General features: G+C 45.0%; 3 protein-coding genes across 3 annotated transcripts in view; all 3 read left to right on the forward strand.

Annotated features, from left to right (window-relative positions):
* Window positions 1–22,909, forward strand: part of LOC309550239 (uncharacterized protein) — a gene marked incomplete at both ends in the record, with an annotated part of 1,760,330 nt that overhangs the window by 957,564 nt on the left and 779,857 nt on the right.
* LOC309548798 (uncharacterized protein) overlaps window positions 1–22,909 on the forward strand; it is a gene marked incomplete at both ends in the record, with an annotated part of 266,454 nt that overhangs the window by 54,409 nt on the left and 189,136 nt on the right. The window lies entirely within an intron of this gene.
* Window positions 1–22,909, forward strand: part of LOC309548799 (uncharacterized protein) — a gene marked incomplete at its 3' end in the record, with an annotated part of 85,923 nt that overhangs the window by 42,054 nt on the left and 20,960 nt on the right. The window contains exon 2 of the mRNA XM_082248741.1: window positions 3,077–3,174. Within this exon, the coding sequence (XP_082104867.1) occupies window positions 3,077–3,174 (98 nt within the window). The remainder of the gene's footprint in view (window positions 1–3,076; window positions 3,175–22,909) is intronic.

Genomic DNA, 22,909 nt, shown 5'->3' on the forward strand with positions numbered 1-22,909 from the left:
CTTCCACCCAGAGACTTGCCACATCATTCACCTTGCAGGTGGACAGAAAGACAGAAAGAATGCATCACAGCCAAAGCCAGGATGCTGGAATGAGGAGCAAGAGCACAACTGTTAGGAACCATAAACCAGGCAGAGACAGAAAATGCAGTTAAAATCACACCTTTAATGTAACAGCAAAACTAACACAGAACAGGAACGTAGTCAAAAACAGAGGCCAGGGTTTGGAAACCAGAACGGGTAATCAGATAAGCCAGGGATCAGAAATCAGCATTGTCAGAAGCCAAAAATCAGGATTAGAAATCGGAAGACGTCAGCCAGGCCAAGTCATAACAGGAACATAGCAGAGACACCCTGGAGACGTTGACCAGGCAAAGGCACAGAGGAAATGAGCAAGGCAGTTTAAAAAGCAAAAAGGGGCTTGCTGTAGGCTGGACTAATGAGACAGGTAATGGTAACCAGGTGGGTCCCTGTGGAAACAATAAATGGCTGGTAATTACCCGACAGCTGAGCAGCCTCTGTGCACTGAGTAGAGAGCTGCTATTAATAGCAGAAACCCAGCCCTGGCAACAACACACTCCTGACAAACGGATTATACTACTTTTTTTAGGTCGGGGGGGGGGTTCTATTTAGGGAGGATTGGAATATGTATGTCTTTTGTTTTTTAGGATTCAAATAAGAAGAAAGAGGGAAAAAATGTAATTTGCAGTAAATATCCAGAATTTATTTATTTTTCATAATGATCCCAGTCTCAGATATTCATCCTAAAATGTGATCAGTAAAGTCTCCGGAGTACACGGAGATCACAGGAATATGATGTGTCCTGACAAAGCCCACAGATAAAGTAAATTTTTAATTTTAGAAGAGGTGGGACGCACCCAGGAGAAATGATTCTTTGTGTGCAGAAACCTCACACAGCGCCCCCCACATCTCCTCCTCCCAATGTCCCTCCAGTCAGAGAATCCTATGACACCACACTGACCACACAGCTCCTCCTCTCAATGTCCTTCCAATCACAGTCAGAATATCCTATGACACCACACTGACCACACAGCTCCTCCTCCCAATGTCCCTCCAATCAGAGTCAGAGAATCCTATGACACAGAGGCGTAATTAGAACCTTCAGGGCCCCAGTGCAAGAAACCATGAAGGGCCCCCCTGAGCCCCGGCCAGGGCCCTTCCCACTTATTCCGGGGCTGGAGGGTAGCAGGACCTGGATAGGAGGGCATCGGGGGTGAGACATAGAGGAACAAATCCCCTCCATTTTCCTCCTTCAGCCGCTGAATGCCCATGGGAGGAAGAGGAGGAGAACTTGGCTTTTAGCAGCTGCAGGAGAAAAATGGAGGAGATTTGTTCCTCTATATGCCTGACCCCCCCCCCCCCCCTTATCCAGGTGTACAGGGGAAACACATGGGCCATTGCAATTGCGACCCCTTTAGTTATGCCCCTGGGATGAGTGGCAGCAGTGGTGGTGGGGGATGGGATCAGTGGCAGCAGTGGTGGTTGGGTGGGGATGGGACCAGTGGCAGCCGTGGTGGTTGGGTGCGGATGGGATCAGTGGCAGCCGGGGTAGTGGGGGGGGGGGTGGAAGGAATGGGATAAGAAGTGGCAGTGGTGGTGGGATGGGATGAGAGGCAGCAATGGTGGAGGGAATGGGATGAGTGGCAACGGTGGCTGGGGAATGGAATGAGTGGCAGGGGTGGTGGGGGGATGGAATGGAATGAGATAAGTGGTGGTGTTTGGATGGGGAATGGGATGGGATGAGTGGCAGCAGTGGTGGTGGTGGGGGGGTGGGATGAGTGGCAGCGGTGAGGGGGAGATGGGAGCAGTGGTGGTGGGGGGATGAGATGAGTGGCAGTGGCAAGGGTGGTGGTTGGGGAAGATGGAATGGGATGAGTGGTAGAAGTGGTGGGGGGATGGATTCAGCGGCAGCAAAGGTGCTGGTGTGGGGGGAAGGGGGATCAGTGGCAGTGGTGGTGGGGGGGTGGCAGCGGTGAGGGAGAGATGGGAGCAGTGGTGGTGGGGGGGATAGGATGAGTGGCAGTGGTGAGGGGGGCATAAGATCAGTGGCAAGGGTGGTGGTTGGGGGGATGGAATGGGAAGAGTAATAGCAGTGGTGGGGGGATGGATTCAGTGGTAGCAAAGGTGCTGGTATGGGGGGGGGATCAGAGGCAGCAGTGGTGTGTGTGTGTGGGAGGGGGGAATCAGTGGCAGTGCTGATATTGAGGGATGGGATCAGTGTCACTCCCTTGCAGATCACTCGGTCCCTCCTCCTTGCTAGGTCTCAGTGTATCTTCGGCTTTCTTCCTGTGTCTCCAGTAACTCCTATCCCATCATGGGGTCTCCTCAAATGGTGAAGAGCTCCTCACCCTTCACTCTTCTGGCACAGCCCAGGTCAGCTGATTTTCTCTTTCAGTCTCCTGACATTGTATTTCCCTACTCTACTGATCTCAATGGGCGGACAGAGAAGATGGGCGGGCCCGTGTGCCTGTGAGTACCCGTGACTGCGGATGGAGAGGATGGGCAGGGCGGGGACTGTGTGCCTGTGAGAGTGCACGTTAATGACCAGTGTACCATCTCCGAGCAGCAGCGGGCCCCCCTACAGTAGTGGAACTCCAGGACCCCTTCGCAAGTGCGACTGCTGCAACCCTGGTTGTTCCCCCACTGCTATGACATGACACTGACCACACAGCTCCTCCTAAAAAGAGACCTGACCAGTGAGGTGAGGATTCTGGGAATGTCATTTGATTTTACTATTTGTGTTCAAATCTAGAGTTTTCCTCCTGTGAAGTCTGGAGATCATATGACCATCACATTGCCTCCACCTCCCTCCCTGATAGAATAGAGAAATACAAAGAAGATTCTAGAAGTCACCAGAGAGATCATAGAGTTGCTTACAGGATAGGTGAGCGGTGCTGGGAAGGACGTCATGATGGAGAATCAGCCGCCCCTCACATCACCGGGTAAGAGGAGACTTTATTGTAAAGGAGAGAGCAGTACGGAGGCTCCACCTAGATCCCCCATCATCTGATAAACACATAGAAACAATGTATTCAGTCAGTGTGTGTGTTTCCTGCAGATGGATCCAGTAATGGGAACCCACCAGAGAGATGTCCCCGTCCTCTGTATTCCTGGGATTCCACACAGGAAGGTCACACCATCCCTCACTTTTACAAGGTTGGTGGATTGGAGCATCTAAAACATGGACTTCTGCAGAGGATGTGTTTTTTTTTTTTAGTTATATATATCGCAATATTAAAGCTTATATCTTCCAGATGATATTCTCTCTCATTTTCTTGGTTTAGAGCAGAGATCCAATCAATATAGAATTTGAGGTTAAAGCAGAAGAAGAAGAGACATATGTGAGGGATGATCAGCAGTCTATGGAGGAGGATGGAATAACGGGGACATTTATAGAGGAGGACACTCCTACAGAGATCAGCACAGGTGGGTCATTAACACTAAATACATTCCTCCACCCATACTGCTCACTGATTGGTCCAGAGTAGGGCGGGACCTGGTTGATATGAGCCTGTAATACCCTGGTCACTATCCTGAGCTGTGTTCCCTGTTCTGTATTCCTGTATTTCTCTTGGATAATCTTCCTTCTCTGTGCTGCAGATGCAATTTATCTATCTAGACTGAATTTATGGAGATTCTGGGGTTCAGCTAGCAGCAAAATGTTGATAATTACCATAGACGTTGCTTGCCCTAAGCACCTGGGGTAGTCTTCTGCTCCATGCCCGGGTCTACCAAGATCTCTGACAGGACAAATCTCCCGGGGTTACTTGCTCTGTTATTTGCTGGCTGTGCTGGGTGGAGGGATATGTCTATACAGTATAATCTCACACCCAAGTCAATGAGTGCAGTCTCAGGAGATGGTAGGCAGCGGTGTGGGACCTCTGCAACTGATTACTGAACACAAGTATTTTGACTCCTGACTCCTGCACTATATACTCTATGTTGTACATTACATAGTCCTGACCCCTGCACTATATACTCTATGTTGTACATTATATACTCCTGACCCCTGCACTATATACTCTATGTTGTACATTACATACTCCTGACTTCTGTTATCTCTCCTCTACCCACTGCTATATACACATAATATGGATTCTCTTTTGTTACACCCATTTTCTACCAGCTGGACATTTTATATCTGATGATTTGATTGGAGGACAGACTTTTACATGTTGATAATAATGTGATAACATCCTCCAACTTTGGAACCTTAAACATAAAGTGATAATGAGGGAGGATTCAGTAACCCAATGATGGTGGTCTTCGTTGTTCTCCCCCATCCTCACTCTCTGACCTCTGGTGGGGCTCAATCCCGCTGTTATTCATGACTAAATCATGGACTAAATAAGGAAGTGCAGGACTTTTTGTGTTGGGAAGATGGCAATGAGTGATAGAGGTGGAGGGGACACTCATCCTATAATCCCCTCATCCCTGTCACTCCTACAAAAGACAGTTCTCGTTGTTTCCTCACTCTCTGACTAAGGTCCATGAATAAAGAAATGAACTGGTAGGAGATCAGAGGACCCATTTAATAGTTACCTTGAGGGTGGAATTGTAAGATCCTCAGAGACAAAGCTGCCTGATGTGGGTGGAGTCCTGCTTTAGGGGAACCAATCTGCTGATGTCTAGTAATAATGTTTGTATTTCTATTTTAGTAGATGGACGGGAGATGAGGAAAACCTCAGAGGATTGTCTCACTTTGTCTCCAGACTGTAAAGTAGAAGATGAGGACATCACACAGTATAGTCCAGGAGAAAACCCGGCTTCCTCAAATGTCCATCCGGCACCACACAGTGTAGATGGACCATCGTATTCCTCTTATCCTGAGGAACCTCAGACTGTGAGGGACAGTGCCGGACCATCATATTCCTCTTATCCTGAGGAACCTCAGACTGTTAGGGAAGGTGCTGTCCTTCCAACAGATAAGAGGTTCTCCTGTACTGAGTGCGGGATGTGTTTCTGTTTTAAATCCAATCTTAATGTGCATGAAAGGTCTCACAACGGTGAGAAGCCGTATTCCTGTCCTGAGTGCAGGAAATGTTTTTCACTGAAGTCCAATCTTTCCGTGCATCAGAGATCTCACACGGGGGAGAAGCCATATTCCTGTCCTGAGTGTGGGAAATGTTTTTCAGTGAAGTCCAGTCTTTCCAAACATCAGAGATTGCACACTGGTGAGAAGCCGTATTCCTGTCCTGAGTGTGGGAAATGTTTTTCAGTGAAGTCCAGTCTTTCCGTGCATCAGAGATTGCACACTGGCGAGAAGTCTTATTCCTGTCTTGAGTGCGGGAAATGTTTTTCCTGCAAGTCCCATCTTTCCACACATCAGAGATTTCACACGGGTGAGAAGCCGTATTCCTGTCCTGAGTGCGGGAAATGTTTTTCAGTAAAGTCCCATCTTTCCACACATCAGAGATTTCACACTGGTGAGAAGCCATATTCCTGTTCTGAGTGTGGGAAATGTTTTTCAGAGAAGTACACTCTTTCCAAACATCAGAGATCACACACTGGTGAGAAGCTGTATTTCTGTCCTGAGTGTGGGAAATGTTTTTCAGATAAGTCCAATCTTTCCACACATCAGAGATCACACACTGGTGAGAAGCCGTATTCCTGTCCTGAGTGCGGGAAATGTTTTTTACTAAAGTCCTATCTTTACATACATCAGAGATCTCACACGGGGGAAAAGCCGTATTGCTGTCCTGCGTGTGGGAAATGTTTTTCACAGAAGTCCTCTCTTTCCAGACATCAGAGATCTCACACATGGGAGAAGCCACTTTCCTGTCCTGAGTGAAGGAATTGTTCCTCATTGAAGTTCTGTCTTCCTGTACATCAGGGGTCCCACACGACCCTGGAGGTGTATTAGTGTCTTGAGTGCGGGAAATGTCTTCTATATGAATGTTGGTGAACATGTGGGGAAGAAGCACACCCTGACATACACCTCAGATATACTCCATGGCTGATCTTCATCATGTAAGAAACACTTCATAAGGAGATCAGAGATCACCAAAGACATGGATGAAGTGTTGGCCATTGATAGCAGGAGAAAAATAAAAATTGAGTCCTTACCTTTCATTGGCTGAGTACATTTTGTGCGGGAAGATTTCACAAACACTTACAGATCTGGTTGTTATAAATGTGTTGATAAAATGTGACCCGCATTCCACCAGTCATGGTGAATTGGGATTTCCTATAATGGTCAGTTCCATCTAGTGGCCATAATGTGCTTTCCTGACAAATGTCCATGGCAGCATACGTTTGGGTAGCCCCTCCCTCGTTCCTCCCCCCATAAGACCCCACCCCCATAAATGTTCAGGATAAGCCAAAGGCTGCGTTCCTTTTTTGTCCTCCTCACTTACAGGACCATTTTTGTATGAAGTTTTCCTACCTATTGGAAGTATTGGTGGGCGGGTCTGGTGCTGGGTAGCTGTGCAGGATGTCAGGAGCTTCCTTTAGTATCCAGAAGTCTTCCAGGATGTCCCGAGTGGTCATTGAGTCCCCAGCTAGCTGGCCGCCCTCATCCTTACTGCGTGGTCCCCCCCCCCAGTCCATACTAGGCCCTTCGGGGCCAAAATTAAAAATAAAAACCAGTGTGGGTTCTCCCCTAAAATCCATACCAGACTCTTTATCGCAGCATGCAGCCTGGCAGGTCAGGAAAGTGGGAGGGACGAATGAGGGCCCCTCCATCCTTAACCATACCAGGCCACATGTGCTCAACATGGGGGGGTGGGTGCTCTGGGAAAGCTCTGCCCCCACCCCAAAGCAAGCACCCTGTCCCCATGTTGATTGGGACAAGGGCCTTTTCACCACAACCGTGGCCTGTGTTTGTGGGGGTGTGCAGGCAGGGGGCTTGTCGTAATCTGAAAGCCCCTTTTACTAAGGGGGCCCCCAGATGCCGCCCCCCCCATGCGAATGAGTATCGGGACCATAGTACTTGTACCTATTCAAAAATTGTCAAAAAGTAATAAAAACACACAATGTTTGAAAAATCCTTTATTATAAAATAACTACTGCAGGCTCCTCCATTTGACATTTTTTACATAGGTAAGGGGCGGGGTCACCTGTCTACATCACTTGGTTGCACTGCCCGCTTCTGATATCATGGATCATTGCATTCTGGGTCCCTGACATCAGAAAGGGCGGTGCCACCAGGTGATGTATACAGGTGGCCCTGCCCCTTACCTATATAAAAGATGTGAAACAGGGAGCCTGCAGTAGGCAGAGGGTCTCCATGACGGCGAGAGCGTCTTTATTTATTTATTTTCCCGGGTGCAGCAGGTGTTGTGAATGATGACGGATCTACATCGGGGGGTGCTGGTTTTTATTTTATAATGGAGGATATTTCAAAAATTGTGTGTGTGTTTTTATTTTTTGGTGAATAGGTACAGGTACTATAGGCCCGATACTCATACTCATTCACATGGGGGGGTGGCGGGATCTGGGGGGGGTCTTGGTAAAAGGGGCTTTCAGATTAAGACAAGCCCCCTGCCTGCAGACCACCACAAGCACAGGCCATGATTGTGGAGAAGAGGCCCTTGTCCCCATCCATATGGGGACAAGGTGCTTTGGGGTGGTGGGGGAGAGGTGCCCCAAATAACCCACCCCCCCATGTTAAGGGTATGTGGTCTGGTATGGGTTAGGAGGGGGGGTCTTGCTCTCCCCCCCCCCCGCTTTCCTGACCTTCAGAACTGCATCCTCAGGTAAAGGTCTGGTATGGATTTCGGGGGCCCCCACGCCATTTATTTTTTTACATTTTGGCGTAGGCCCGGTATAGACTGGGGGGAGGGGACCCTACGTCATTATTTTTAAACATTTTTTTATTGCCGGGCAATGCAGGCATTCTTTTCTTTCTATTCATCTGTCAGTGGGGAAGCCCGCTGACAGCTGATGAGTCACCGGTTGTTAAGGATGTGGGCGGCCGTTTTCCCAGCCCCCGGCTTAACAACCAGCTATTCTTCACACAGAATTCTAATCAGTCGATCGTTTCTCGACCGATCGGAATTCTGATCGTTCTGAAAAGTTTGAATTTATTAGATTAATAAACTAAACAAATTTTACCAAAAAGGAAGAGAAAGTTAACAAAAACGAAACAAAAGTAAACAAATTCCGAAACCAAACTAAAAGAATTCCAAAATCCAGAATGAAATGAAATTAGTAACATAACGAATCTATCCGAAATGAAACAAATGTTTCCATTCTGCAAATGTCTCCTAAGCGTGCCCAACCCAGATATAGCAGTTGTGTTCCTGCCTCTGGGATCCGGGTCGCCCTGCGAATGCATCGATTGCCCTGTGACAATCCGGGACACGTGAGTATGTTTGGCTTGAGGTCAGCAGAAGGGAGCAGATGCCATGCAGGCTGCTAGGGAGTAACCAAAAGGAAAACCTATGGAGAGGACTCTGCTCTCTGGGTGATCGATGTGCATTGCAGAATCTTATCAAAGTTTGGTGCAGTCGCCTACCTTTGTCTTCTTTTCTGTCCTGAGGAGAGAACTGTTTGTTGAAGCAAGGTTTGCTTTCTGCGTAGCGGTACCCCGCAGGAGCCGCTTGGATATTGGTTTGCCCGGGCCTCCCACTGATTACTCCACAGCCAGATACAGGGTATTTTCACACAGCCAGGTGCACACACTCTTCTGCTCGTTGTCTCCAATTACCAGTCTAGGGGATGTGTTTTTATGTTTTATTTGGAGAACTTGGATAGGAGAAGAAAAACCAGAGCTATCTTGAGAGTCCCAACATCCTATCTGTTCAGAGAAATGGAAACTACAGATGTTCACAAGGAACCACTGTCATATGTGTGGACTTTAAGGGCACAGCATGAGACAGATAACAACTACATGGATTTATCCTAAAATAACATTTATTCATTTATCTAAAACCAGATCTCAATAAAATGAGGAAACTGGCCCCAAACTGAGCTCAGCTCGTACACAGGAGATCAATGTCTCCTACTAATTTCACTCATGTACATCATACATATATAAGGATAAGTTGGTATATATCATAAGGTTCGTGTAGGTATAGATATTTCCTCTCTTCACTTAGATGTAACATTTAAGCCCCGTACACACGTACCGATGGTCGGCTTACAAATGTTCCTCTTTTCTCCCCGGGATGTCGGTGTCTGCTGAAAAGTGCAAAGACAGCACAAGGACAGCACAAGAATTTTGTCCGCCGACTGCAGAAGTGATGTCATGTAATGGTTAACTTTCCCTGTGTTTTCTATTTTCTGAGCATGCCCAGTCTTGCAAATCTGCGGTCTGTCGGCCGAATTGTGTACTGACAGGCGAACAATCGTCCGTTCTGGTGTCGGCATACAAATATTTTCATGTTTGCAAGAAAGACTTTTGTCCGCGGATTGTGCGCAGACATCTGTCGGAGGCACCATACTAACACGCGTACAATCGGCAGATCCTTCGTCCACCGACGTTTGTATGCCGACGATCGGTACGTGTGTACGGGCCTTAAGTGACGACCATGTACTTTATTACTGAATATATCTTATTACTATTATAACAATCTCCTTACTATATGGATTTTTTTGTGTCAGCTTTTTTTGTATACATGTCTGCATCATATTTGTTACTGATGTCAACATTTGTATCAATTACTGTATGTATAATAAATGACTACGTTCAGATTCTATTTTTATATATCTTAGTTGGTGACCGGCCTCATTTAAAGTCCCACGACCTCTGTTTTCTGTTTGCATTAACCATTAGGGATGGAGGTACGTCACTGTGTTTGCTTCGGATCATATTCCTCTATCTTCGTCTGTTTGCTGGTCAACGCGTTTCACACAAGGCTTCTTCAGGACTATGAAGATGTACAGACAGTTTTCTCTTAAAATTAACAGACTCAATATTAGTGTTTCATAAACATAGAACATAATCTGTATTTATGTACATCATAATAAATACAAACATGACTTACTAGCACACGGCCTTCCTTCGAACCCCCAACAAATTAACCTGACCTGGGGCGGACACAGGAGAGAAAAATCGGATCAAAATGTGTTGTGTATATATAAGTATCTGTCCTGATGATCCTAGGTACAAGATAAAATATACAGTATGCAACATTTTATTCTATCTTTTCATGTGACCACACTAAAAAAAATGACACTTTCCCGCTACAATGTAAAGTAGTGAGTGTACAGCTTGTATAACAGTGTAAATTTGCTGTCCCCTCAAAATAACTCAACACACAGCCATTAATGTCTAAACCGCTGGCAACAAAAGTGAGTACACCCCTAAACTACAATGTATAATTTGGGCCCAATTAGGCATTTTCCCTCCCCGGTGCCATGTGACTCATTAGTGTTACAAGGTCTCAGGTGTGAATGGGGAGCAGGTGTGTTAAATTTGGTGTTATCGCTCTCACTCTCTCATACTGGTCACTGGAAGTTCAACATGGCCCTTAATCGCAAAGAACTCTCTGAAGATCTGAAAAAAAGAATTGTTGCTCTACATAAAGATGGTCTAGGCTATAAGAATACTGCCAAGACCATGAAACTGGGCTGCAGCACGGTGACCAACACCATACAGCGGTTTAACAGGACAGGTTCCACTCAGAACAGGCCTCGCCATGATCGACCAAGGAAGTTGATTGCACTTACTCAGCGTCATATCTAGAGGTTGTCTTTCGGAAATAGATGTATGAGTGCTGCCAGCATTGTTGCAGAGGTTGAAGGGGTGGGGGGGGGGGGGTCAGCCTGTCAGTGCTCGGACCATACACTGCACACTGCATCAAATTGTTCTGCATGGCTGTCGTCCCAGAAGGAAGCCTCTTCTAAAGATGATGCACAAGAAAGCCCACAAACAGTTTGCTGAAGACAAGCAGACTAAGGACATGGAATACTGGAACCATCTCCTGTGGTCTGATGAGACCAAGATAAACGTATTTGGTGTCAAGTGTGTGTGGCGGCAACCAGGTATGGAGTACAAAGACAAGTGTGTCCTGCCTGCAGTCAAGCATGGTGGTGGGAGTGTCATGGTCTGGGGCTGCATGAGTGCTGCTGGCACTGGGGACCTACAGTTCATTGAGGCAACCATGAATGCCAACATGTACTGTGACATACTGAAGCAGAGCATGATCCCCTCCCTTCAGAGACTGGTCCGCAGGGCAGTATTCCAACATGATAGCGACCCCCAAACACACCTCCAAGACAACCACTGCCTTGCTAGAGAAGCTGAGGGTAAAGGTGATGGACTGGCCAAGCATGTCTCCAGACCTAAACCCTATTGAGCATCTGTGGGGCATCCTCAAACGGAAGGTGGAGGAGCGCAAGGTCTTTAACATCCACCAGCTCTGTGATGTTGTCATTGAGGAGTGGAAGAGGACTCCAGTGGCAACCTGTGAAGCTCTGGTGAACTCCATGCCCAAGAGGGTTAAGGCAGTGCTGGAAAATAATGGTGGCCACACAATATATTGACACTTTGGGCCTAATTTGGACATTTTCACTGAGGGGTGTACTCACTTTTGTTGCCAGCGGTTTAGAAATGAATAGCCGTGTGTTGCGTTATTTTGAGGGGACAGCAAATTTACACTGTTATACAAGCTGTACACTCACTACTTTACATTGTAGCAAAGTGTCATTTCTTCAGTGTTGTCACATGAAAAGATAGAATAAAATATTTACAAAAACGTGAGGGGTGTACTTACTTTTGTGAGATACTGTGTGTGTGTGTGTGTATATATATATACAGTGGGTACGGAAAGTATTCAGACCCCCTTAAATTTTTCACTCTTTGTTATATTGCAGCCATTTGCTAAAATCATTTAAGTTCATTCTTCTTCCTCATGAATGTACACATAGCACCCCATACTGACAGAAAAACACAGAATTGTTGACATTGTTGCAGATTTATTAAAAAAGAAAAACTGAAATATCACATGGTCCTAAGTATTCAGACCCTTTGCTGTGACACTCATATATTTATCTCAGGCGCTTTCCATTTCTTCTGATCATCCTTGAGATGGTTCTACACCTTCATTTGAGTCCAGCTGTGTTTGATTATACTGATTGGACTTGATTAGGAAAGCCACACACCTGTCTATATAAGACCTTCCAGATCACAATGCATGTCAGAGCAAATGAGAATCATGAGGTCAAAGGAACTGCCTGAAGAGCTCAGAGACAGAATTGTGGCAAGGCACAGATCTGGCCAAGGTTACAAAAAGATTTCTGCTGCACTTAAGGTTCCTAAGAGCACAGTGGCCTCCATAATCCTCAAATGGAAGACGTTTGGGACGACCAGAACCCTTCCTAAATCTGGCCGTCCGGCCAAACTGAGCTATCGGGGGAGAAGAGCCTTGGTGAGAGAGGTAAAGAAGAACCCAAAGATCACTGTGGCTGAGCTCCAGAGATGCAGTCAGGAGATGGGAGAAAGTTGTAGAAAGTCAACCATCCCTGCAGCCCTGCACCAGTCGGGGCTTTATGGCAGAGTGGCCCGACGGAAGCCTCTCCTCAGTGTAAGACACATGAAAGCCCTTATGGAGTTTGCTAAAAAAACACCTGAAGGACTCCAAGATGGTGAGAAATAAGATTCTCTGGTCTGATGAGACCAAAATATAACTTTTTGGCCTTAATTCTAAGCGGTATGTGTGGAGAAAACCAGGCACTGCTCATCACCTGTCCAATACAGTCCCAACAGTGAAGCATGGTGGTGGCAGCATCATGCTGTGGGGGTGTTTTTCAGCTGCAGGGACAGGACGACTGGTTGCGTTCAAGGGATAGATGAATGCAGCCAAGTATAGGGATATCCTGGACAAAAACCTTCTCCAGATTGCTCTGGACCTCAGACTGGGCCGAAGGTTTACCTTCCAACAAGACAATGACCCTAAGCACACAGCTAAAATAACGAAGGAGTGGCTTCACAACAACTCCGTGACTGTTCTTGAATGGCCCAGCCAGAGCCCTGACTTAAACTCAATTGAGCATCTCTGGAGAGACCTAAAAATGGCTGTCCACCAACGTTTACCATCCAACCTGACAGAACTGGAGAGGATCTGCAAGGAGGAATGGCAGAGGATCCCCAAATCCAGGTGTGAAAGACTTGTTGCATCTTTCCCAAAAATACTCCTGGCTGTATTAGATCAAAAGGGGGCTTCTACTAAATACTGAGCAAAGGGTCTGAATACTTAGGACCATGTGATATTTCAGTTTTTCCTTTTTAATAAATCTGCAACAATGTCAACAATTCTGTGTTTTTCTGTCAGTATGGGGTGCTATGTGTACATTCATGAGGAAGAAGAATGAACTTAAATGATTTTAGCAAATGGCTGCAATATAACAAAGAGTGAAAAATTTAAGGGGGTCTGAATACTTTCCATACCCACTGTATATATATATATATATATATATATAAGCACAGACATACAGTATACACAAATGTTTTGCCTTTTATCTCTATTTTACATTGAATGGGTTGTTCTACAAGGCGATCGTTTACATACACAGCGCTTTTGCAGCACTTTTCAGGTGCTTTTGAGGCGCTTCCCATTCATTTCAATAGAGAGGGCATTTTGAGGTGCTTTTTTTTAGCACTCCAAACATGCTCCAAAGATGATGCTTGTAGGATTTTTTTTCACTGCCCCATCAGCACCCTCAGGGTGAAAGCATTCATTGATTTTAATGGGAATGAGAAAGAAAGAGAAAAGGAAGTAAGTCTGTCCGAGGATTTACCGCCAGCCGTTCCCTGGAGTCAGCACTTTGTGTCTGGAACCTGCAGATAGGGGAGCCAAGGAGACCATATTATATAGAAGAGGGGTTGTTTGTCTCGGAAGACACAAACCATTCTTACATTTAGCATTATCCATGTGAGCTTACACTTCTTTAAGGTGATGTCTATATCTGGGCTTTTCCAGGCGGTCCCAATAGCAATTTTGCCCACCAAGAACATGAAGTATAATAAGGAAGAGAGGAAAGATCGCTGGTGCCACACATCCATGGAGTCCTATGGTGGTAGAGAGAGACAACCTCAGCCTGGGCCCCCACCAGGCCACGCCCCCAACACATTTTACTCCGCCCCCGGAGCTTAGTCATGGGGAAGAACATGAAGTATATTAAGGTCCATGTGTGTTCCGGGACATTTTCCACTGGTTTATTCAGTAGGGTAAAATATGAAATAGTTATGTAACCAGGTTGGTAGGCGACTAATAAGGATGGAGGGAGGGAAGGGAAAGGAATGAGAATGAGGGAGTAAAGCTGGATACACACTATCCAAGTTTTGTGGTTAGATTTCCTTCAGATTTACCTTTTCTATGTAGTGCAAGGGCCTGCTAGATTGCATACAAATTGAAAGTGTTTAGGTTTGACCTCATATTATATGGTTTTGGTAAGTCTAAAGAAAAAAGTCTTCAGAAAATTTTGTAGTGTGTATGGCCCATTAGTCTACCAAACACTGGATGTGGGGATTTGAATGTGCCTGTCTATTAATACCAAAGACCAAAAATGGATAAAAAAGGATAATACATGTTTATTGATTATAACAAACAACAATATATATCAAATCATATAAATAATACAATATCTGTTTAAAGTACATCTTGTGGATCTACGCGTTTCACTCAACAGAGCTTCCTCAGGATCCAAGAGTATATTCTTATCAGATAAATCCATATAAAATCACAATATCTAAAACAAACAATAATAACAAATCAATATACATAGAATATAAAAAGAAATGAAAAAAAATTAAATTATAAATAAATAAATATATAAATTATTAGGAAAAAAAAAAGAAAAAATGAGGTGTGAGTCAGCAGACGAAATCAGACCATCGGGGGGGGGGGGGGGGGCATTCAAAAAAATTGGAAGGCGGAGAGGAGGATCACAAAGTAAAAGCCATTGAAACATGTCCTTACCCTTTTAGTAAAAAATCTAATCAAAAACACTGCTCCCTGCATCAGTGATGTATGATGATGTTTAGAAATCTGTATAGAGTACAGCTGAAAGATAAGGAACAAAAGACCGAAAAAGAGTAAGATCAACCATAAAAAGCAGTGAATGGTATGTGCAATATGAATACTGACGACCCCAGAAAGGGGTATTAGAATTATATAAAGTGACACACAGAGTGAAGTGTAAATGTGACTATCAATACACAAAAATAAAATAGATCAGTGTGAGGGCCAACACAACCAAAGAGAGTGTGAATAAATAAGGAAAGGTGCAATGGGGTAAGTGAACAATGATATGACATTAATGAAGATGTGTACAAGACGAGTGAGAGATATGAAGGAGATGCACACTAAAATATCCATAATACCACAGAGAAAAAATATATATATAAATACATTTTTTTTTAAGTACCGGAACAGAGAGAAACAAAGGAGGAATCAAAAAATGCCTAATTGTTTGTTATTATTGTCTGTTTTAGATATTGTGATTTTATATGGATTTATCTGATAAGAATATACTCTTGGATCCTGAGGAAGCTCTGTTGAGTGAAAAACGCGTAGATCCACAAGATGTTCTTTAAACAGATATTGTATTATTTATATGATTTGATATATATTGTTGTTTGTTATAATCAATAAACATGTATTATCCTTTTTTATCCATTTTTGATCTTTGGTATTAATAGACAGGCACATTCAAATCCCCACATCCAGTGTTTGGTAGACTTACCCCCTCCTTGTCTCATTCCTTTTCCTTCCCTCCCTCCATCCTTATTAGTCGCCTACCAACCTGGTTACATAACTATTTCATAATTTATCCCAGGGGACGGTGCCATTTATTTACAGATAGACCCTTCCTCTCCACACAATCTACACATCAGTAGGGTAATACTTCCATCTTTGGTAATATTGAATGTCGTACCTGAAAAAATAAAAGCGTACCCTCATCCAAAAGAGACGCACTTTAGGACAAGTCCACCATATGTGTAGAAACGTGTCCATCTGGCCACACCCCCTGAAGCAGGAGGCCGACAAGCCCGGGTGATGACACCAATTTCTATTATACTTAGCGCCATCAAATGGGCAAATGCACATTTTTAGTTTTAAATGAATGGTTGGTTTAACCACTTAAGCTCCGGAATTTTTTACCCCCTTCATGACCAAAGCATTTTTTGCCATTCACCACTGCACTACTTTATCTGGTAATTGTGCGGTCATGCAACACTGTACACAAATGACATTTATATCATTTTTTTTTTTTTTTACACAAATAAAGCTTTTTTGTGGCCTTTGATCACAACTGGGTTTATTTTTTATTATATAAACAAAAAATAAAACATTTTGAAAAAAAAAAAAAAAACTATTTCTATTATAAAATATATCCAATAAAAAAATATTATTAAAAAAAAATTCAAATGTCTGCATAAGTTTAGGTCCAACTGTATTCTGCTACATGACTTTGGTAAAAAAAAAATGTATTAATTGGTTTGAGTGAAAGTTATAGTCTACAAACTATGGTGGAATTTATACTGGTAATGGTGGTGATCAGCAACTTAGAGTGGGACTGTAATAGTGTGGTGGACAATTTGGCACTAGCTGACATTCACTGGGAGGGGCATTAACTGACACCGACCTCAGCAGTGACACCAATACATTGATCAATGATAATACTATACTGTCACTGTACTAATGACACTGGTTGGGAAGGGATTAATATCTAGGGGCAATCAAAGTGTTAACTGTGTGCCTAACAATGTGTAGTGTGTGTAATCTGTGCTGCTTTCACTAACCTCCCTTTTTTTTTCCCCTTATTTACAGAAAGTTAATTGGACGAATGTGACAAACATTCATTCAGCTGTTAAAAATTTTGGCTGTATTTTATTTAACACAGTGATTTCCTATGATCGCCAGCTCCATCTAGTGTCCATATTACGGTATTTTTCCTGAAATACCTCCATCAGTAAAAATAGTGCAATAAAGCATTATGGCCAATAGATGGAGCCAATGATCATATGACATAAAATATTGCCAAAACTTGTCACAGCTGGGCTAATGTTGGTCACACTCATTCAACTATTTTTGTATTTTTAAATAGACCTCTAAATGTTTCTGAAAGCTCACACCACAAAATGTACTCCAAGGCCAATGAAAGGTAATGACTCTGTGACAGACCTAACCAGGACAGAGGCTTTTGGAGAGGACTGGGAGTGAGCCTCTTACCCACTGACTATGGGCCCTGGCATTTAAGGGAACACTACTCTTTGGAAGGTGTATGCCTGGGGGATCCGTGGAGTGGTCTTGTTTCTGATTCAAGTTTATGTCTCCCCAAAACACACAGACTCCGGGAACTGGAGGTTCCATATCCATATTTGGGGCCTCTATGCCTCAAATCCGCAATGACTGTAGATGTTATGTAATCAGCTGAAACCACTGGGGCCTCCTGCTATAAAGTGTTTATGTTAAGTAGATCTCTTCCATTGTTCTATTGTCTCTGTCTGTCTGCTAGTATTGTCCCCTCCACCTAGGCTGGTTTAAGTGACCAGTTAATTAGCTCATGTTAAGTATATCACTGTAAGTTATCAGTTGCTAGAGGGGGAGTAGCGTAGTTCATGTTGGCTGTTCCTTAGTTATGTTAATTATATTATTATTTACAGTTTGCATTGTTAGGGTAATATGATCAGGAGGGGATGTCCTCCTGTACGGTATGAAGTATGTGTCTGAGCTTCAATACACAGTCATTCCTTTGGATTTTTACCTCACATCTTGACTGTGTATGATGTTTGGGGTAAAATGGGCTGCTATTAGTTCTCAGTCTGCTCAGAATGTTTTGGAGGGCAGGAAGCACGGTTTGGCAGAAGGAAGCACCTAGTCGGGGTGCCAAGCGGTTCCATCACAGACTTCATTTTTATTTTTCTACTGCTATCTATGGCCAACACGGGACAACACTTCATCCATGTCTTTGGTGATCTCCTTATGAAGTGTTTCTTACATGATGAAGATCAGCCATGGAGTATATCGGAGGTGTATATCAGGGTGTGCTTTGTAGAGGAATGGACACTGAGAGTGTGGTTTTTTGTTGAAAGAGTGAGGGAGCAGTGTCCCTCAGGAGATGGGTGGGGGTTTGTTATTGTTAAATACCTGCAGTCTATTGTTCCTGTGAGTAAGGTTATTATGGGATGTTCAGCTGTGTGTGTGGGATGGCTCGAAGAGGGAGGGGTTTTCCTAGATTGTAGATCCCTTGTGTTTTCAATAAACAAACTCAGTCTAGTTTGACTTCCAGAACTGTGTGTCGTCCAGTTACTGGGGGGGTTTTGCCTTGGATATTTTAGCACTTCCTCAGCTCCAAAGATTATACAGCGGAGATACCTAGGCTGGGTATTGGAGCTCCATTACATTGGTGGCAAGCGGTGGGATACAAGCCTTGCAGCAAGAGGAAGCAGCATTCGTATGGATTTGGATACATGAACGGCAACGGGAGAACCGCAGTTCGTACAAATTTGGTTACACGAATGGAAGTATAAATGGAGACAAACTATGCTGGATTAAAACGAGCTACGTTAAAGGATTTGCTGGAAGTGAGAAGGAAGATCGCCAGCAATAAAACCAAAGCCACGCTGATTGCAGAGCTGACCGAGGAAGATCGGGCATGCAGTATGGCTACGGAAGCCATGGATACAGAATTTGACAAAGAAGTGAAACGCAGGCTAGCGTTTTATGGAGAAAACCCCTCAACAGAGCTAGTACAGGCAACGTTAGCCCAAGTGGATGCCTTCATCACAGCAAGAGAGGACCGGGAGAACCAACTCCGCCTGGCAGAGCAGCGTGCCTTGGAGAGACAGTCAACTACTACACAGGCACCAGAGACAAGATTAAAGGTACCACATGATGCCTTTAAAATGTTTGTGGAAGCAGAGGAAGAGATCGATGGTTTCCTGCAAGATTTTGAACGGCAATGCAGGCTGTACAAAGTACCACTAACAGACTGGGTACGGATCCTAGCTGGTAAACTGTCAGGCCGTGCAGCAGAAGCCTACAGAGCCATGCCAGAGGAGGAAATCTCAAGCTATAGCCGGGTAAAGGAAGTGATTTTGGCAAGATATGCCATCACCCCAGAGGCGTACAGGAGATGCTTCAGGGAAACAAAGAAACAGGAGAAGGACACACACACTGAATGGGCTTGCCATATGCAGAGGGCAGCCCAAGCCTGGCTACAAGCCTGTCAAGCAACCACAGCAGAAGCAATCACCCAGCTGATTTTATTGGAACAATTCTATAATGGACTAAACCCAGGGGTACAGGAGTGGGTAAGGGACCGCAAACCTACCACTCTCCCCGATGCGGCCAGGCAGGCCGATGAATATCAGAATGCCCGCAGGCAATCCCATATTAGCTTCAGACCAAACCCCAGACCGTTGAACAATAACCCAGGGTCACCAGCACCACAAAGATCAGGACTAATCGCTAAGCGCCCAGAAAATCGATACCACGGGCACAACGGAGTGCAGTGCCATTTGTGCACTATCAGAGAGACTACACTCAGAATCGGAACCACGCTTCATGGATTCGAACAGGACCCCCACTACCACAGAGGGGGCAAATCTCCTCCAAACACCAGACACCCGTCCCGCAGTGGGGTACAGTGCCACAGGTGCAAGCAGTTTGGGCACTATCGACGAAACTGTACCCAGAGCAGGAACCAAGATGCAGGGATCCGACCAGGGTCACCCCCTTCAGCACGGACAACGGTCCCCTACTATGCCGCAGAGGTTCCCCCAGTCGTACCCAGGTTCAAACCCACCGAGGAGCAATTGGGTACCCTTCACAAAGCTAACCTGGTGCAAGCCACTACAGAGAACAGACAGCACCATCTACAATCCGTACAGTTAAATGGAAAGCCCGCGCAAGATCTCCGAGACACGGGAGCCACTCTCACCTTGGTCAAGCGACACCTGGTCCCAGATGCCGCCCGAACCGGAGGCTCAGTAGTGGTACGGATGGCAGGGGGAGCAGTACACCGGTTACCCACTGCGAGGGTCCACTTGAATTGGGGTGACAGGTCAGGTCTGATTGATGTGGGGTTGATACGGGAGCTCCCCACCCACATCTTACTGGGGAACGACCTAGGCCAGTTGCCCTCAGTGTTACTGCCAGTCCAGATGCCAGGCCCACATCACGGAGACCTACTGGCCTTCTGAGGTCCAGCCGCTTCAATGTTTGGATTGGGAGCAGTATTGAGCCAGGTTGGAGAAATTGGCAGAGAACAACCCGTAACCTACTTGAGCAGAAAGCTTCTGCCCAGGAAAAAGAAGCTTCAGCCCTACTTGTATGGACAACAGAATGGCAATGCTGACGGGTTATCACGACAAACTGAACTGGAAAAATGATCTGTGAGTACTCCCCGGACATCCCTAAGCCGATCCGTTATGGATCAGACTGTGTATGCCGGCTTGTGGTTAAGGGGGAACAGTGTAGTGGAATGGACACTGAGAGTGTGTTTTTTTTGTTGAAAGAGTGAGGGAGCAGTGTCCCTCAGGAGATGGGTGGGGGTTTGTTATTGTTAAATACCTGCAGTCTATTGTTCCTGTGAGTAAGGTTATTATGGGATGTTCAGCTGTGTGTGTGGGATGGCTCGAAGAGGGAGGGGTTTTCCTAGATTGTAGATCCCTTGTGTTTTCAATAAACAAACTCAGTCTAGTTTGACTTCCAGAACTGTGTGTCGTCCAGTTACTGGGGGGGGGGGTTTTGCCTTGGAAATTTTAGCACTTCCTCAGCTCCAAAGATTATACAGCGGAGCTACCTAGGCTGGGTATTGGAGCTCCGTTACATGCTTCTTCCCCACATGTCCACCAACATTCATATAGAAGACATTTCCCGCACTCAGGGCACTAATACACCTCAAGGGTTGCGTGGGATCCCTGATGTACAGGACGACAGGACTTCAGTGACTAACAATTCCCTTACTCAGGACAGGGTTTCTCCCCTGTGTGAGATCTCTGATGTGTGTGAAGATGGGGCTTCTGTGAAAAACATTTTCCGCACTCAGGACAGGAATACGGCTTCTCCCCCATGTGAGATCTCCGATGATTGCAAAGATGAGACTTCTGTGAAAAACATTTCCCACACTCAGGACAGGAATACGGCTTCTCCCCCGTGTGAGATCTCTGATGTGTCTTAAGAATAGACTTCTGTGAAAAACATTTCCCGCACTCAGAACAGGAATATGGCTTCTCCCCTAAGTGAGACCTCTGATGTGTAACAAGGTTTGATTTTCGTACAAAACATTTCCCACAATCTGAACAGGAAAATGGCTTCAGCCCCGTGTGCAGTTGCTGATGTGCATGAAGATGAGACTTCTGTGAAAAGCATTTCCCACACTCAGGACAACAATATGGCTTCTCCCCAGTGTGAGACCTCTGATGCGTAATAAGGTTTGATTTTCGTACAAAACATTTCCCACAATCTGAACAGGAAAATGGCTTCAGCCCCGTGTGCAGTTGCTGATGTGTGTGAAGATGGGACTTCTGTGAAAAGCATTTCCCACACTCAAGACAGCAATATGGCTTCTCCCCCGTGTGACATCTCTGATGAATGACAAAATATCTTTTTGTTGAAAAACATTTCCCACACTCAGGGCAGGAGTAAGTCTTTTCATCCATGTGAGACTTCTCATGTCTGTCAAGACTGGACTTCTGTGAAAAACATTTCCCACACTCAGGACAGGAATATGGCTTCTTACTTGTGCAAGATCTTTTGTGCACATCAAAATTGCATTTAAAATGGAAACACTTCCCACACTCAGTACAGGAAAACCTCTTATCTGTTGGAAGGACGACACCGTCCCTCACAGTCTGAGGTTCCTCAGGATAAGAGGAATACGATGGTCCTTCTACACTGTGTGGTGCTGGATGGACATTTGAGGTAGCCGGGTTTTCTCCTGGACTATACTGTGTGATGTCCTCATCTTCTACTTTACAGTCTGGAGACAAAGTGAGACAATTCTCTGAGGTTTTCCTCATCTCCCATCCATCTACTAAAATAGAAATACAAAAGATTATTACTAGACATCAGCAGATTGGCTCCCATAAATGAGAACTCTGTCCACATTAGGCAGCTTTGTCTGCTAATATTCTGCCAGCCTTGGCAGCTGCCGCTTGACATTGCATGGTATTGCCAAGTCTATCTTCCACTAAGTAATCAAAAGAAAATTACATAATAATCATAAACTCAAATCCTCCAACCGTGAAAATATACTGTGCATATCACATGTGAATAATAAAATCCAGTCCCAAAAAGATCAAAATCAAATCCAGTGATCTCCACCTCTGTGACCGTGCTTATAGTCCCACCACCACCAGAAATAGTGGCCTCTCACCTCACTGTCTGACACAGGAACTACCAAGGGTCAGATAAAGCTGTCCCCCACAGGGGTACTAACGCCCCTACCGAAGAAGTCATTGCCTAATGCGCCAACGTAACGCGTATAGGGGCGGAGCCTGCATGTTAGACGTCACATCCCTCCCTGATTGTGTACGGAACTGCACTTCTCATGCACTATTGAGTGCCGGATTTGTAAGTTTTATTACCTCAATAAATTTATTCAAGCATCCAGCAGAGAGCATTAGATCTTTCTCTTTATTCTCTCTCCTTTGCTTGAAATGTGCCCATGATTGAGTGATACCGAAGCCTGGAATCTTGTCTCTCCTTCCCAAGTGTGATCCGCTTTACCATCTGTATACCCCCATGGGGGACAGCTTTATCTGACCCTTGGTAGTTCTTGGGTCAGACAGTGCAATGAGAGGCCACTATTTCTGGTGGTGGTGGGACTATAAGCATGGTCACAGAGGTGGAGATCACTATATTTGATTTTGATCTTTTTGGGACTGGATTTTATTATTCACATGTGACACAGAGAGGAGATTTGGAATGTGGGACTTTAACGGTACTCTGGACAAGAATTTTTTAAAAGAGACATTGAATTTTATAAAATGTAT

The sequence above is a fragment of the Pelophylax lessonae genome, assembly GCF_965119305.1.
Source record: "Pelophylax lessonae genome assembly, chromosome: 3".
Taxonomy (NCBI): domain Eukaryota; kingdom Metazoa; phylum Chordata; class Amphibia; order Anura; family Ranidae; genus Pelophylax; species Pelophylax lessonae.